The sequence below is a fragment of the Chiloscyllium punctatum genome, chromosome 6 (genome assembly GCF_047496795.1).
Source record: "Chiloscyllium punctatum isolate Juve2018m chromosome 6, sChiPun1.3, whole genome shotgun sequence".
NCBI lineage: Eukaryota > Metazoa > Chordata > Chondrichthyes > Orectolobiformes > Hemiscylliidae > Chiloscyllium > Chiloscyllium punctatum.
The window spans coordinates 67,293,939-67,312,862 of record NC_092744.1 but is presented as its reverse complement, the minus strand read 5'-3'; the positions used below and the strand labels follow the sequence as shown (position 1 = coordinate 67,312,862).

General features: G+C 40.9%; 1 protein-coding gene across 8 annotated transcripts in view; it reads right to left on the bottom strand.

Moving 5' to 3' along the window:
* Positions 1 to 18,924, bottom strand: part of gigyf2 (GRB10 interacting GYF protein 2) — a 207,024-nt gene that overhangs the window by 43,716 nt on the left and 144,384 nt on the right. For all 8 annotated transcript variants that reach the window (XM_072572842.1, XM_072572845.1, XM_072572847.1 and 5 more), the window contains one exon: positions 789 to 955. In XM_072572842.1, coding sequence (XP_072428943.1) covers positions 789 to 955 — 167 coding nt within the window. The remainder of the gene's footprint in view (positions 1 to 788; positions 956 to 18,924) is intronic.

Here is an 18,924-nt window from a genome sequence, read left to right as displayed (position 1 = left end):
TGCAGGTACAGCAAGTAATTAGGAAAGTTAACAGAATGTCATTAATTAAAACAAGGGGAACTGAATACAAAAGTAGGGAGCTCATTGTTCAGTTATACACAGAACCCTTCTGGAGAAATAGGTAGAGCATTGGCCTTTTTATTTTAGGAAGATGTAAATGCATTGGAAGCAGTTCACAGGCTTATTAGATAAATATTTGGAATAGGCAATTTGTGTTGAGGAGAGATTGGACAGGCTAGTCTTGAATCTGAAGTAAGACGTGATTGAACTAAGCATAAGCTATTGGGGATTTGACACTGTTCATGTGGAAAGTATGTTTCTTCTTATAGAAGGTCTAGGGGTCACTGTTTAAAAAGAGACACGCCTACTTTGAGATATGAGGCATCATATTATTTTACCAAGGGTCACTTTTACAGTAGAGATAGATTCTTGATAAGCAAAGGTTTGACAGATTACCGGGGCGAGGTGGGGATGTGATCTAATCAAATTAGCCATGATCTTAAAGAATGGTGGCAGAGCAGGATGGCTTACTCGTACTTCTGTGGTGGGCAATTTACATGATGGGTAAAATGTGAATAAAATATAACTGAAAAATTGAATCAAACAAACTTTACACAATGCTATCTTATGGAGAATACCTTTACTGATGCCTGTCTTGCCAATCCAACTAGAATAGCCAAATAATACTACAAACAATTCACTTACATTTTGGCTTGCTATCATGCACAGGTATCACCATAAATGAATATTTATGCATTTTCCATTAGATCTTATGGAAATCCTCTTACCAGCAATGGAGGAGGAGACGGTCCTGGAGCAAAAGGTACTCTGCCCCACATCTTAATAACCTCTCCCAATGGCTGGAAACCCTCATCACAGCCTCTCTTTACGAATAAAGACATCGTGAAGTATCCAGCCTGGAACCATTCTGCCATTTCTTGGTTAGTGAACGGTCCTAGAGAGTATGAATAAATTAAGAATACATATTTCATACAAGTAATAAAAGGTTTGGATGTAGGTTTGCTTGCTGAGCTGAAAGGTTCATTTTCAGACATTTCGTCACCATACTAGGCAACATCTTCAGTGAACCTCTGGACGAAGCACTCTGGTGTTTCCTACTTTCTATTTAAATGTCTGGGTTTCCTTGGGTTGGTGATGTCATTTCCTGTTCTTTTTCTCAGGGGGTGATAAATGGGATCCAAGTCAAATGTGTTTGTTGAGTGTGTTCCAGTTGAAATGCCATCAACACTTACAATGATTTGGATCCCATTTACCACCCCCTGATAAAAAGAACAGGAAATGACATCAACCCAAGGAAACCCAGACATATAAATAGAAAGCAGGAAGCACCAGTGCTACATTTAGAGGCTCACTTAAGATGGTGCCCAGTATGGTGACGAAATGTCTGAAAATAAACCTTCCAGCTCAGTGAGCAAACCTACACCCAGAACCTCAACCTGAGTTACAAATCTTCTCAAACCTCTCTAATAAAAAGTTTCCACAGGTATTGTCGTGTTATCCTGAGGTTTTACAAAAAAAATTCAGTTCAGCACAAATCACGTACTGCCAGGGTAGCAATATTGCCTTTTAGAATTCTGGCAGAGTACAATAAAGATAGTTAGAAAACCTACATTGCAGCCATTTCCTACATTTAGTGTTTTTTTTACCGCATGATATAAAGAGCACAATTTTCAAAGTAGACCATCTCTAACATTCAGCAAGGCATTTCAGTCTCCAGAGATGTTTTAACTTTTTTTCAGAATTAAATAGAGCAATTCCTGGGAAGATTTGGAGATTCTGTTATTAAGAATTTGACTTTGCCACCTACATACCAAAGTGTCCAACACTTCAGTGCCACAAATATTGAGGTAAAGAATTTATATGGGTTTCATTTGACACTAACCCCTGTTAGCAAGGGTTAGAATCTAAAATGAGTAGTTGCCTTCTAGATGTTTCAAAGCACAATTAAGTTATGAAAGATGCTACATAAATGAAAATCTTTTCCTTTTCTATTGTTGCTGTTCAAACAAACAGTTATTAGCAACCAAACATTAAAATGGCTGTATGCATAAGTAAAATATGCAATTATAATGAAAAATACAGAATAAAGTACTTCAAAGCAGACATTAACTGTACATCTATAATTGTTTCCAACCATTTTGCTTAATTCACAACTGCACTCTAAGTTCAAACACTATCTCTGTTACATGACTACTGATGCTGTGTACTTCAATCTAAATTACAAAACAGTGGGCTAGAACTTTCATAGATATATTCACACAATAGTGACAGGAAGTGAAAGATTAAATTTCTCTAGCAATAGACATGTCCTGCTTACATCTTCCTTAAATCAAGTGATATTTTCCATCTTTGTGTGATGGCAGAAGACATGCTCTAACGGGGAAAATTAGACCAAAGACACCTTCAACAAAAGAAAAAATTAGGATACCACAAAGCTTGCTGCATCTAGAATACCATGTTCTGGTTTCCAGTTCATATTAAAGATTTAAATCTACTGAAAGAGGTCTAGACAACCATGAGGTAGGTCTCTCCATGTAAAAGTTCTGAAGTATAAGAACATTGGGACTTTACTCACTGGAGAAGAGGAGATGAGGGGAACTTGACAGTCAAGGTTTTCAGAGGATGAAGAACATGAATCAAAGAAATTTTTATATTAGATACAGGATTAAAAGATGAGGGAACACAACACACAGTTGTCATTAAAGAAAAAGAATTTGCACTTATGAAAACACTTTATACATGAGCAGAACGCCCCAAAGCCTATTTTCATGTTACATTTCAGGATCTTCCGAATTTTTACATAAATGGATTCTTTGCTTCAAGCTACAATATAGCTTTGATACAAAATCAAATTCAGTAAAAAATTTTAAAAAGGTTCAGTTTCTCAATATTTGGATTTTAAAAACTGAAACCACTCAGACAAATGCAGACAAAGTAGGTTATGGTCTTAGGCTGCTGATTGATTTACTTCCAGTCATCACGTACAACTGTTTGAGACGTTAGGCAACTCACCAACATGTTTCAACATCAGCAGTAAAAATTCAGGACTAGCGTGGCTGCTTCCAGCAAGGTCAGCAAGAAAGGTTAATTGAAGAGAATATCTTAAGTTTGCAGGCAAAGATATTGTGTGATCCAAGTGTTTACAGTGTTTCTGTTTCCAATTCAGAATTCCAGATCCTGCAGTAGTTAGCTTTTGGACAAACGTGACAATGAAGTTAGCTTACAGGACCCACTCAGGATTGTAAACAATTTGGAAGTGAATCTGGCCAATCCAAAGACAGTAGCCAAATGATTAAAAATTTTCCTCCCTGCAAATCTAAACAAAGAGTCAATGAATAGTATGGAAGATGAGAGTAGAAAGACAGCCACTGAGAGACGCAGCTTCTTCCTTCCACTACAACTGTGATGCACTTAATCATGTTCTCATATTAATGGCAGGCATTATATATTCAGAGAGTATTGGTGATAAAAGTGCAGTTGCTGAGAGTATTTGAACAAGGGGATGGGAAATTAACATGGAGATATTGGGGAAACTGGAGTGTGAAGGCCTATCACCAAAATCAGGGTAACAAATGACTAGATTAGGACAAGGGCTAAACTCAATTTCTTAGTCGCACTAAAATAGGCATAAGGTAACTGAATCTGGAAGTGACAAAGAAATAGATCACGTGGGTCTCAACCGTACAACAGCTGTGGCAAGAAACCGTCAGGATGGCATTCTTGGATGGAGCATTTTTAGCCTCTACAATGATCTCCCTGCTGATCAGAAATGGAAATATTTGCTTTTTATCAGTTTTCAGCACCATTCAACTTTTACGAAACTGAAGCAGGCCAAGGCTTCAGCAAGACACAAACAACATTCAGGGTTGTGCTGCTCAGTGACAAGTAACAGTTGGGCCAAACAGCGACTAGCTTCAAAGGAAAATCTAACTCCTGGAGTGCTACTACCAGTGAATCATCCACAACAAACATCCTGGTGTTATCACTAACCCAGAAATTTGAGTGCACCAGCCAGATTATGACAGCTGAGATTGGAGGAGTAAACAGATTTCTAACTGGTCCCACTCCTTTATAGGCCCTAAGTTTAAATTTAACCTATGCGATGATTTGACCAAATTATAGGTTTTAGATTTAACGCTAAACCAGATTCAACAATTTAATCAAGATTCTTTAGTCAACAAATAACTAGATCACCACAAGTATTACTCCAACAAACGTGCAAAGATGGACAAATAAAGTTTAGACTGCACAAAGATATAACATTCAATAAATCCCAAATATAACGTGAAGCATATATAACCAACAAAAGATGCCTTACCGCCACGGAAAACATCAGATAACAAATGCAATTAAGCAAACCCCATGGATTTCCAAATCTAGACTTCAACACGGTGGATTACCAAATCTCATTAAAATGAAATGAATGATTTATTGTCACATGTATTTTAGTGAAATGCAATACAGTGAAAAATGTCATTCGTCACCATAATCCAGCGCCATTTTGATAGAGTCATAGTCATAAAGATGTACAGCATGGAAACAGATACTTCGGTCCAACCCATCCATGCTGACCAGATATCCCAACCCAATCTAGTCCCACCTGCCAGAACCTGGCCCATATCCCTCCAAACCCTTCCTATTCATATACCCATCCAAATGCCTCTTAAATGTTGCAATTGTACCAGCCTCCACCACATTCTCTGGCAGTTCATTCCATGCACGTACCAAACTCTGCATGAAAACGTTGCCCCTCCTTAGGTCTCTTTTATATCTTTCCCCTCTCACCCTAAACCTATGCCCTCTAGTTCTGGACTCCCCGATCCCAGGGAAAAGACTTTGTCTATTTATCCTATCCATGCCCCTCAATTTTGTAAACCTCTATAAGGTCACCCCACAGCCTCCAACGTTCCAGGGAAAACAGCCCCAGCCTGTTCAGCCTCTCCCTGAAGCTCAGATGCTCCAACCCTGGCAACATCCTTGTAAATCTTTTCTGAACCCTTTCAAGTTTCACATCATCTTTCCTATAGGAACGAGACCAGAATTGCACGCAATATTCCAACAATGGCCTGACCAATGTCCTGTACAGCCGCAACATGACCTCCCAACTCCTATCCTCTGACCAATAAAGGAAAGCATACCAAACGCCTTCTTCACTATCCTATCTACCCGCGACTCCACTTTCAAGGAGCTATGAACCTGCACTCCAAGGTCTCCTTATTCAGCAACACTCCCTCGGACCTTACCATTAAGTGTATTATGTCCTGCTAAGATTTACTTTCCCAAAATGCAGCACCTCACATTTACCTGAATTAAACTCCACCTGCCACTCCTCAGCCCATTGGCCCATCTGGTCCCGATCCTGTTGTAATCTGAGGTAATCCTCTTCGCTGTCCACTACACCTCCAATTTTGGTGTCATTTGCAAACTTACTAACCTGTAACTCTTATGCTCGCATCCAAATCATTTATGTAAATGACAAAAAGTAGAGGACCCAGCACCGATCCTTGTGGGACTCCACTGGTCACAGGCCTCCAGTCTGAAAAACAACCCTCCACCACCACACTCTGTCTTCTGCCTTTTGAGCCAGTTCTGTATCCAGATGGCTAGCTCTCCCTGTATTCCATGAGATCTAAGCTTGCTAATCAGTCTCCCATGGGGAACCTTGTTGAACGCCTTACTAAAGTCCACATAGATCACGTTTACTGCTCTGCCCTCAATCATCTTTATTACTTCTTCAAAAAACTCAACCAAGTTTGTGAGACATGATTTCCCACACACAAAACCATGTTGACTATTCTGAATCAGTCCTTGCCTTTCCAAATACATGTACATCCTGTCCCTCGGGATTCTCTCCAACAACTTGCCCACCACCGAAGTCAGGCTCACCGGTCTATAGTTCCCTGGCTTGTCTTTACCACCCTTCTTAAACAGTAGCACCACGTTTGCCAACCTCCAGTCTTCCGGCACCTCACCTGTGACTATCGACGATACAAATATCTCAGCAAGAGGCCCAGCAATCACTTCACTAGCTTCCCACAGAGTTCTCAGGTACACCTGATCAGGTGCTGGGGATTTATCCACTTTTAACCGTTTCAAGACATCCAGCACTTCCTCCTCTGTAATCTGGACATTTTGCAAGATGTCACCATCTATTTCCCGACAGGCTTTATCTTCCATATCCTTTTCAACAGTAAATACTGATGCAAAATATTCATTTAGTATCCCCCCTCCATTTTCTGTGGCTCCACACAAAAACCGCCTTGCTGATCTTTGAGGGGCCCTATTCGCTACCTCGTTACCCTTTTGTCCTTAACATATTTGGAAAAACCATTTGGATTCTCCTTAATTCTATTTGCCAATGCTATCTCATGTCCCCTTTTTGCCCTCCTGATTTCCCACTTAAGTATACTCCTACTTTCTTTATACTCTAAGGATTCACGCGATCTAGCCTGTCTGTACCTGACATATGCTTCCTTCTTTTTCTTAAACAAACCCTCAATTTCTTTAGTCATCCAGCATTCCCTATACCGCCCAGCCTTCCCTTTCACCCTAACAAAAATATACTTCTCTGGATTCTTTTTATCTCATTTTTGAAGGTTTCCCATTTTCCAGCCGCCCCTTTACCTGTGAACATCTGCCCCCAATTAGTTTTCGAACGTTCTTGCCTAATACCGTCAAAATTGGCCTTTCTCCAATTTAAAACTTCAACTTTTAGATCTGGTCTATCCTTTTCCATCACTATTTTAAATCCAATAGAATTATGGTCGCTGGCCCCAAAGTGCTCTCCCACTGACACCTCAGTCACCTGCCCTGCCTTATTTCCCAAGAGTAGGTCAGGTTTTGCACCTTTTCTAGTAGGTACATCCACATACTGAATCAGAAAATTGTCTTGTACACACTTAACAAATTTCTCTCCATCTAAACCTTTAACACTATGGCAGTCCAAGTCGATGTTTCGAAAGTTAAAATCCTCTACCATAACTACCCTATTATTCTTACAGATAGCTGAGATCTCCTTACAAGTTTGTTTCTCAATTTCCCTCTGACTATTAGCCAGTCAATAATACAATCCCAATAAGGTTATCATCCCTTTCTTATTTCTCAGTTCCACCCAAATAACTTCCCTGGATATATTTCTGGGAATATCCTCCCTCAGCACAGCTGTAATGCTATCCCTTATCAAAAATACCACTCCCCCCTCCTCTCTTGCCTCCCTTTCTATCCTTCCTGTAGCATTTGCATCCTGGAACATTCAGCTGCCAGTCCTGCCCATCCCTGAGCCACGTTTCCGTAATTGCTATGATATCCCAATCCTATGTTCCTCACCATGCCCTGAGTTCATCTGCCTTTCCTGTTAGGCCCCTTGCATTGAAATAAATGCAGTTTAATTTATTAGTCCTACCTTGTCCCTGCCTGCCCTGACTGTTCGACTCACTTCTATTCTCAGCTGTACCCGTCTCAGATCGATCTCTTTCCTCACTACCTCCCTGGGTCCCACCTCCCCATCTTACTCGTTTAAACCCTCCCAAGCAGTTCTAGCAAATTTCCCTGCCAGTATGTTAGTCCCCTTCCAATTTAGGTATAATCCGTCCTTCTTGTATAGGTTACTTCTACCCCAAAAGAGATTCCAATGGTCCAAAAATGTGAATCCTTCTCCCATACATCAGCTCCTCAGTCATGCATTCATCTGCTCTATCCTCCTATTCTGGCCCTCACTAACTCGTAGCACTGGGAATAATCCAGATATTGCTACCCTTGAGGACCTCCTTTTTAAATTCCTGCCTAACTCTCTAATCTCCCTTCAGAATCTCAACCTTTTCCCTTCCTATATCATTGGTTCCAATTAAGAATAAGAGACAAAAAGACATAGCTTTAAGAGAAGTCCATCTACGTATATGAGCCAACTCAGAACCACCACTGCCTTACCAGACCCTACTAACATTAAAGTCACCAATACTCAGGTGCTATCTTTTACCACTGGGCCTACCACTTCAGGGCTCACCCTCTCCTCCATGCTGGGCTCATTAATACTTACAAGGGCTTAGAATTCTTTACTTTTGATTATTTGGTTTTACAATTCCTTCAAAAACCATTCTGTCATGGTCTGCCTCTATAATTGTTCATGCTTTGGTGGTCCAACTTACTTTCCTGAATTCTTGAAAATCAGATTCTAGCACGTGCTCTCCGTCACAACTCCAATTTTTCTATAAACAGCAAACTTTGTCAAGGCAGTATTGTTCCTCAATTGGACTCCTGAACGTTAACCTGGCTCGGTTAGACCAAGCGATCACTGGCTGTCGGTTTTCCAAACCCATTCTCTGCTGCATTGAGATATTAACTGTGCAGCAACATCTTCCATATCCCAGCTCCTCGGACATCCTGAGCCCTCACTATACACAAATGCTCAACTACTCAAAGACTTCTCTGAGCCCCAAATACACAGAACGAATAAAGTTCAGTTGCCTTTAGCAAGACAGGTAACAACAGCCCAACATAGAAATTGCTTCTCTCTCTCACACAGATACATAGCAACTTCAAGTCTCATTGTCTGTCCCTTTTGAATTTTTCAGCAATATCTGAACTGTCCTGACAGACCCATAATAATGCTATTTCTAGACTGAATTGAACGTAACTAATTGTTTAGAACAGTCAAATGTAGCATCCTTGACATGATCATCACCCTGACTATTAAAAAAAATTAGTTGAGTGCTGGCTCTTGCAGCAAAAAAATTGATACAAAGACCATCATTCCAATATAAAAACTGGCTACAACTGCAAGTCAGAGGTTGAGAATTCTAGCTATGAAGTAATTCACCCCTAACTCCCCAAAACTATCCGTCATCTGTAAAACATCAGTCAGCAATGTGCAATATTCTCCCCTTGTCTGGATAACTGTAGCTCCAATAACACCACTCAGGCCAAATCAACTGATCAGTATTCTTTCCACCCCCTGCAAATATTCAACACCCTCCCCCACAAATGTACCATGATAGCAGTATGTACCATATATTAGATTCACTGCAATAACAATTTGTCAAAACTCCTTTGACAGCACCTTCCAAATCCATATCTTCTAAACACTGAGAAGAACAAAGGCAGAAAATACATGGGAAGCTCCACTCCAAGCCACATATTAGCCTTACTTTGAACCACATTACTGCTACATCAGTTTTGCAATGTTTGGTTAATCAAGACTTTCAGATATTAAAGTGAAGAGAGAGATTTCAGCGAGAGTCTGAAAGGGGAGTGACGGCTGAAGAGAGCCATTAATAGTGGGTCAGAAGGCCAAGCGCAAGAAGTCATTAAGAGCAAATATTTGGGAGGAGATCCAGAAGAGAAAAATAGCATTGTTATGGGTCTGTCAGGACAGTTCAGATATTGCTGAAAAATTCAAAAGGGACAGACAATGAGACTTGAAGTTGCTATGTATGTGTGTGAGAGAGAGAAGCAAGTTCTATGTTGGGCTGTTGTTACCTGTCTTGCTAAAGGCAACTGACCTTTATTCGTTCTGTAGCCAAGGGTTGCCAAGGCCATAAGGAAGGATTCTAAAATGCTGTGGAGAGACTAGGTAAGCATTTTGATAAAATGCTGGTATTGCATTTTGGCAAAACAAACAAGGGCAGCACTGAGGTATTTTAGGTGCTAGAGGTGATTTCCTTGAATTCCAGGAGCAGCAATTACTGTTTCATATGCTGTTGCATTGTTTTGGAACTTTGGAAAGAAAAAGTCAAAACAACAGTTTTAAAAGGGAGAAGGACAGACAAAGGAAGCACATGGTGGGGACAGTGCAGGAGGCAGAGAGAGGCACAGTTACTGCATTTGATGTTTGAATCAGTGTATCGCTGGACAACGGAGTGCATCTGAGAAAATTAACGAACAGTGAAATTCACAACTGATTTTGGAGGAACTGTTGGGCAAAGTTCACAGCATAGAATCAGATATGTTAATTGTTGTTTTAAGTGTGGCCTACAGAGAATCTGCAGTCATGAATACAGTAGGTTCTTTCTTGATTGTATGATTTTGGAGATATGTCTCTTGATTAAACTTAAAATATAACCCATAACTATTCATTTAACCTGGGGCAGTGTTTGTAGAGGAATAAGACAGTATTATTTTCCGGGAATGCAGATTGTGAAGGAGCAAAAATGGCCTTTGCAGTGATATGTACTTCTCGTCAGATGTGGGAGTTTAGAGAGAGTTTAAGGGTTACCGCGAATTATATCTGCCATAAATGCTGTTGCATGCGAATCTTATTAGATCGAATGGATCGGTTGGAGAGACCGTTAGAAGCGATGAGGAATTTGCAACATCAACAGTATGTGATGGATGGCAGTTAGAGGAAGGGGGAGTTAGGTTAACTCCAGCAAAGGTAAGAGAGGTAGGCAGCTGGTGCAGGAGTTTTTTGTGGATGGTATGCTGGTTTGGAAAATGTAGGGGGTGATGGGTTCTCAGGGGAACGCAGCACGAACAGCCAGGTTTCTGGTATTGAGACTGGCTCTAATGCAACGAGGGGTACATCCAGTTCCGAGCGATCAACTGTGTTATGGGATTCTCTAGTTCGAGGCACAGACAGACATTTCTGTGGCCAGCAGCGAAAAAGCAGAATGGTGTGTTCCTTCCCTGATGCCAGGATCCAGGATGTCTGAGAGAGGGTGCAGAATGTTCTCACGGGGGAAGAGGGGCCAGCAAGAGGTCATTGTCCACATTGGAACCAACGATACATGAAGGGAACAGGTTGAGATTCTGAAGGGAGATTAGAGAGTTAGGCAGAAATTTAAAAAGGAGGTCCTTGAGAGTAGCAATATCTGGATGACTCCCCGCACTACGAGCTAGTGAGGGCAGGAATAGGAGGATAGAGCAGATGAATGCATGGCTGAGGAGCTGGTGTATGGGAGAAGGATTCACATTTTTGGATCATTGGAATCTCTTTTGGGGTAGAAGTGACCTGTACAAGAAGGACGGATTGCACCTAAATTGGAAGGGGACTAATATACTGGCAGGGAAATTTGCTAAAGCTGCTCAGGAGGATTTAAACGAGTAAGGTGGGGGGCGGCGGGGCGGGGGAGGGAGAGAACCCAGGGAGATAGTGAGAAAAGAGATCGATCTGAGACTGGAACAGTTGAGAACAGAAGCGAGTCAAACAGTCAGGGCAGGCAGGGACAAGGTAGGACTAATAAATTAAACTGCATTTATTTCAATGCAAGGGGCCTAACAGGGAAGGCAGATGAACTCAGGGCATGGTGAAGAACATGGGACTGGGATATCATAGCAATTACGGAAACATGGCTCAGGGATGGGCAGGACTGGCAGCTGAATGTTCCAGGATACAAATGCTACAAGGAGGATAGAAAGGGAGGCAAGAGAGGAGAGGGAATGGCATTTTTGATAAGGGATAGCATTACGGCTGTGCGAAGGGAGGTTATTCCCGGAAATACATCCAGGGAAGTTATTTGGGTGGAACTGAGAAATAAGAAAGGGATGATAATCTTATTGGGATTGCATTATTGACCGGCTGATAGTCAGAGGGAAATTGAGAAACAAACTTGTAAGGAGATCTCAGATGTCGGTAAGAAAAATAGGGTGGTATGGAAGGGGATCTTAACTTTCCAAACATAGAATGGGACTGCCATAGTGTTAAGGGTTTAGATGGAGAGGTATTTGTTAAGTGTACACAAAACAATTTTCTGATTCAGTATGTGGATGTACCTACTAGAGAAGGTGCAAAACTTGACCTACTCTTGGGAAATTAGGCAGGGCAGGTGACTGAGGAGTCAGTGGGAGAGCACTTTGGGGCCAGCGACCATAATTCTATTGGATTAAAATAATGATGGAAAAGCACAGACCAGATCTAAAAGTTGAAGTTCTAAATTGGAGAAAAGCCAATTTTGACAGTATTAGGCAAAAACTTTCGAAAGCTAATTGGGGGCAGATGTTTGCAGGTAAAGGGACGGCTGGAAAATGGGAAGCCTTCAGAAATGAGATAAAAAGAATCCAGAGAAAATATATTTTTGTTAGGGTGAAAGGAAGTGCTGGTAAGTATAGGGAATGCTGAATGACTAAAGAAATTGAGGGTTTGGTTAAGAAAAAGGAAGCATATGTCAGGTATAGACAGGATAAATCGTGTGAACCCTTAGAAGAGTAGAAAGGAGGTAGGAGTATACGTAAGAGGGAAATCAGGAAGGCAAAAAGGGGACATGAGATAGCTTTGGCAAATAGAATTAAGGAGAATCTAAAGAATTTTTACAAATACATAAAGGACAAAAGGGTAACTAGGGAGGGGAGGGAGTAGGGCCCCTCAAAGATCAGCAAGGTGGCCTTTGTGTGGAGCTGCAGAAAATGGGGGTGAGATACTAAATGAGTATTTTGAATCAGTATTTACTGTGGAAAAGGATAGGGAAGATATAGACTGTAGGGAAATAGATGGTGACCTCTTGCAAAATGTCCAGATTATAGAGGAGGAAGCGCTGGATGTCTTGAAATGGTTAAAAGTGGATAAATCCCCAGGACCTGACCAGGTGTACCCGATAACTCTGTGGGAAACGAGAAAAATGATTGCTGGGCCTCTTGCTGAGATATTTGTATCGTCGATAGTCACAGGTGAGGTGCCAGAAGACTGGAGGTTGGCTAACGTGGTGCCACTGTTTAAGAAGGGCGGTAAGGACAAACCAGGGAACTATAGACCGGGGAGCCTGACATCGGTGGTGGCCAAGTTGTTGGAGAGAATCCTGAGGGACAGGATGTACATGTACTTGGAAAGGCAAGGACTGATTAGGGATATTCAACATGGTTTTGTGCGTGGGAAATCATGTCTCACAAACTTGATTGAGTTTTTTGAGGAAGTAACAAAGAGGATTGATGACGGCAGAGCTGTAGATGTGATCTATGTGGACTTCAGTAAGGCATTTGACAAGGTTCCCATGAGAGACTGATTAGCAAGTTTAGATCTCATGGAATACAAGGAGAACTAGACATTTGGATACAGAACTGACTCAAAAGGCAGAAGACAGGGGGTGGTGGTGGTGGGGATTGTTTTTCAGACTGGAGGCCTGTAACCAGTGGAGTGCCACAAGGATCTGTGCTGGGTCCTCTACTTTTTGCCATTTACATAAATGATTTGGATGAGAGCATAAGAGGTACAGTTAGTAAGTTTGCAGATGACACCAAAATTAGAGGTGCAGTGGACAGAGAAGAGGGTTACCTCAGATTACAGCAGGATCTTGAGCAGAGATGGGCAGAGAAATGGCAGATGGAGTTTAATTCAGATAAATGTGAGGTGCTACATTTTGGGAAAGCAAATCCTAGCAGGACCTATTCACTTAAAGGCAAGGTCCGAGGGAGTGTTGCTGAACAAAGAGACCTTGGAGTGCAGGTTCATATCTCCTGCAAAGTGGGGTTGCAGGTAGATAGGATAGTGAAGACGGCATTTGGTATGCTTTCCTTTATTGGTCAGAGTATTGAGTACAGGAGTTAGGAGGTCATGTTGCGACTGTACAGGACATTGGTTAGGCCACTGTTCAAATATTGCGTGCAATTCTGGTCCCCTTCCTATCGGAAAGATGTGGTGAAACTTGAAAGGGTTCAGAAAGAAATTATAAGGATGTTGTCAGGGTTGGAGGATTTGAGCTACAGGGAGAGCTGAACAGGCTGGGGCTCTTTTCCCTGGAGCACTCAGGCTGAGGGGTGACCTTATAGAGGTTTACAAAATTATGAGGGGCATGGATAGGATAAATAGACAAAGTCCCTGGGGTCAGGGAGTCCAGAACTAGAGGGCATAGGTTTAGGGTGAGAGGGGAAAGATATAAAAGAAACCTGAGGGGCAACTTTTTCACGCAGAGAGTGGTACATGTATGGAATGAGCTGCCAGAGGAAGTGGTGGAGGCTGGTACAATTGTAACATTTAAGAGGTATTTGGATGTATATATGAATAGGAAGGGTTTGGAGGGACATGGGCCGTGTGCTGGCAGGTGGGACTAGATTGGGTTGGGATATCTAATCAGCATGGATGGGTTGGACCAAAGGGTCTGTTTCCGTGCTGTACGTCTCTATGACTTATAGATAATTCTATTGGTTTTTAAATATTCATGGAAAAGGATAGACCAGGTCTAAAAGCTGAACAAAGGCTAATTTGGACCGTATTAAGCAAAAACCTTCAGAAGTTAATTGGGGGCAGATGTTCGCAGGAAAAGGAAGCCTTCAAAAATGACCTAATGGCAGTCCAGAGACAGCATATTCCTGTTAGGGTGAAAGGAAAGGCTGATAGGTGTAGGAAAAGCTGGATGACTAGAGAAATTGAGGTTTTGGTTAAGAAAAAGGAGGAAACTTATCAGGGAAAGACAGGAGAGATTGAATGAATCCTTTGAAGACTATAAAGGCAGTAGGAGTATACTCAAGAGAGAAATCAGGAAGGCAAGAAAGGGGACATGAGATAACTTTGGCAAATAGGGTTAAGGAGAATCCAAAGAGTTTGTATACATACATTAAGGACAGAAGGGTAACTGGGGAGAGAATAGGGTCCCTCAAAGATCAGCAAGGCAGTCTATGTGCTGAACTACAGGAGATGGGGGAGATAATAAACAAGCACTTGGCATCAGTGTTTACCAGGAGAAGGACAAGGAAGATGTACAATGTGGGGAAATAGATGGTGACATCTTGGAAAATGCCCATATTACTGAAGTGGTGGCACTGGATGTCTTGAAACATGAAAGTGGATAAATCCCCAGGACCTGATCACATGTAGCCTAGAACTCTGTGGGAAGCTGGGGAAGTGACTGCTGGGCCCCTTGCTGAGATTTGTATCATTGACAGTCACAAGTGAGGTGCTAGAAGACTGGAGGTTCACTAACATGGTTCCACTACTTAAAGGTGATAAGCAAAAATCAGTGAACTATAGACAGGTGAGCCTGACATCAGTGATGGGCAAGCTGTTGGAGGGAATCCTGAGGATTTACATTTACTTGGAAAGGCAAGGACTGATTAGGGATAGTCAGAATGGCTTTGTGCATGAGAAATCATGTGTCTCGAACATGACTGAGTAACAAAGAGAATTGATGGAGGCAGAGCAGTAGACTTGATATATGTGGACTTCAGTAAGGTACTTGACAAGGGTCCTCATGGCAGGCTGGTTACCAAGGTTAGATCTCATGGAAAACAGGGAGAACAAGCGATTTGGATACAGAACTGGCTCGAAGGTAAAAGACAGAGGTTGGAGGTAGAGGGCTAGAGTGGAGGCCTATAACCATTGGTGTGCCACAAGGATTGGTGCTGGATCCACTGCTTTTCGTTATTTATATAAATGATTTGGATGTGAACATCGGAGGTATCGTAAGTAAGTTTGTAGATGACACAAAAATTGGAGGTGTCATGGACGTTGAAGGTTAACTCGAGTACAACAGGATCTTGATCAGATGGGCCAACAGGCTGAGTGGTGGCAGATGGAGTTTAAGTTAGATAAACGTGAAGTGCTGCATTTTGGAAAAACAAATCAAAACAGGATTTATACACTTAATGGTAAGGTCTATGGAGTATTACTGAACAAAGACCTTCAAATGCAGATTCATAACCCCTTGAAAGTAGAGTCACAGGTAGATAGGATAGTGAAAGCGTCTTTCCTTCTTTGGTCAGAGTATTGAGTATAGGAGTTGGGAGGTCATGTTGTGGCTGTACAGGACATTGGTTAGGTCACTTTTGGAATATTGCGTGCAATTCTGGTCTCCTTCCTGTTGTGAAACTTGAAAGGGTTCAGAAATGATTTACAAGCATATTGCTAGGGTTGGAGATTTTGAGCTAATGGGAGAGGCTGAAACGGCTGGAGTTCTTTTCCCTCGAGCATCGGAGGCTGAGGAGTGACCTTATAGAGGTTTATAAAATCATAACAGACATGGATAGGATAAACAGACAAGGTCTATTCCCTGGGGTGGGGGACTCCAGAACTAAAGGCATAGGTTTAGGATGAGAAGGGAAAGATATAAAAGGGACCTAAGAGGCATTGTTTTCACATAGTAGGTAGTGTGTGTGTGGAATGAATTGCCAGAGGAAGTGGTTTGGCTTTAAATACCATGTCACCTAAACTGCTGATTTCTATGACATTACATCTCCCCACATTTAAAGGATTACAAAATACAGCATTTAAAAGGCATCTGCTTAGGTATATGAATAGGAAGGGTAAAGAGGGATATATGCCAAGTGCTGGCAAATAGGACTAGATTAGTTTAGGATATCTGGTCAGTATGGACAAGTTGTACCGATAGGTCTGTTTCCATGCTGTACATCTCTATGACTCTATGTAGGCAGGGTAAGAAGGCTTGCCTTCAACGTTCAGACCTTTTCACATAGGGGTTAAGACATTGTGTTGAGATTGTACAGGAAGTTGGTAAGACCTTATCTCGAGTACTATATTCAAATCTGGTCACCATGTTTTAGGAAGGATATTATTAAACTGGAGAGGGGTCAGAAGAGATTTACCAGGATGTTGCCGAAAATGGAAGGTTTGAGTTCTAAGTTGAGGCTGTGTATGCTATGATGTTTCTCACTTGAGCATATAAGGGTTTATAAAATCATGAGGGACATAGATAAGGTGTATAGCAAGTATCTTTTTCCCAGAGGTGGGGAATTTAAGAAAATTTTTTTAAGGGGGAGAGGAAGAAAATTTTGAAAAAAAGACGAGGGCTTTCATGGAATGAACTTCCAGAGGAAGTGGTGGATACATGTACAGTTATAATGTTTAAAAGACCTTTGGATAATTAGATGAATAGGAAAGGTTTGGAGGGATATGGGCCAAGTGTTGACAGGTTGGACTAGTTTAGTTTAGGATTACGGTCAACATGGACTGGTTGGATTGACATGTATGTTTCTATGCTATACGTAGACTCTGTGACTGACTCTAAGGATAGAGCTGTGTTTGCAACTTAGTATAGTATAAAACAGGATATACAAGGCAGAATGAGGGGCTGGCAAGTGGAAGATAGAAGGCCAGCAAGGACAGCAATGGGAGTGAGAGATTGGAAGTGATGTTGACAGTTTCAAAAGTTGATACACTAAGTTTGCACAGGATTAGGTTTTTTTTTGGGTGGGGAGAAGTAATGTCATAGAAGTCAGCATTATAGGTTATGATATGGTATTTAAAGCCAAACCTAATTTTGCCCAATTGATCAAGGAGGACGACAGAATCAGTGGTTAAAAACTTGACAGGAGTACTTTCATCTTGACAATGTGAGGAGAGGTTGGGATTTTTTTTTCACTGGGATGTAGAAGATTGAGGGTGGACCTTATATAGGTTTATAAAATCATGAGGGGTATAGATATGGTGAATAGCAAAGGTCTTTTCCCCAGGGCAGGAGCATTAAAAACTAGAGATTATATTTTTAAGTTGAGGGGAGAAAGGTTTTAAATGGACTGGAGGGGCAACGCTTTCCACAAAGGCGTTTGTATATGGAATGAACTGCCAGATGCAGGTACAGTTACAACATTTAAAAGACATTTGGAAAAATATATTAATAGGAAAGCTTTAGAAGGATATGAGCCAAACTCAGGCAAATGAGACCAGTCTAGTTTGGGCAACTTGATCGAAATGGACAAGTTGGACCAAGGAGTCTGTTTCCATGTTGCATGTCTCTATGAAGCTAAGGAGCTTGTGAATCAACCAAGACTTGATGCCAGCCAGAACAATTGGCAGAATAAAAACAGACACAAATAAAAATAGTGATGGAGGTGTATAGCTCAATATTTTTATACAAATATTTGTATCTAACTCAAAAGCAGGTGAGGATAGATCCTTGGGCAGTTAAAAAGAAACCATGACTTGAACTATGCTGGCTGATTTTGGATTGATATACACCATAAGAAGTTATTTAGCCTAAAGTTTTGCTATGGTAATGTAATTAATTTAAAAATTAATAAATCGGTAACATGATGATTACGAAATCCAACAAACAAGTTTCATTTTGAACATTCGTACTGTTTACAGTCTGGAGTGGATATTTTGCTCAATGGGAAATATAATGATTCAATATTTTCCGTGAGGGAAAGCATTTATAATTTATATCTTTACTCATTGTATACAAGCACTACAGCTATTGAGTAGGATCAAGTTACAGCATTAAGGTGATGCAAATTTGATAACCTAACAAATTACCATCAGCAACACTGAACTAATTAAATTAACCAAGAACATACTTGCACTCACTATATTTTAGGATATGGCAACCTTCAATTGGTCCCACCAAAACAGACTTGTCAAGTACATTACTGTCATATTATACAGATCAAAATGATCTAACCAGCTTACTTTCAACTACAAAACCAGATGAAGCCATGAAATGGAAGCAGCTTGAAAATTAGCATAGAGTACAAAATATTCTTTGTATTTTTATTATATTTTTAAAACAGCCATAGTTATTATTTGTGACAGAGCTATATAAACGTTTTTCCATTTATTTTTTGTTATTAAGAAATCAAACTTACTAACGCAAGCAAAATCAATCCAATTCATATTCACATAGATGCAAAGAGTGATCATTCTAAATCTTCTTTGCAGACAGCTTTTAGTTCAACACCATCTTAAAAAAAGAGATCATAAAGGGAACGGTGCACAACTCTGCATACGCATAGCTTAGAAAGCAAGTTAACTGCAATGCATCCTGAAAATGCTAATATCCCAAATTTTCCAGAATGCATCAGTGCCACTCAGCAGTATTGAGACAGACATTTTTATTTAACAGCTATTCTCTCAAAATTAGTTGAAGAAAAGCTAGAAAGCAAACCTGAACACGTTCTATTAAGAAAACCTGTTTGGACATCATTTGGGGGGGAAAAAAAGAGCAAATATGCACAATCCATGTGCTTACTGCAAGAGCAAATACTTATAATCCTTTGAATCCATACTAACCTCAAGTGTAAGAGTCCCCT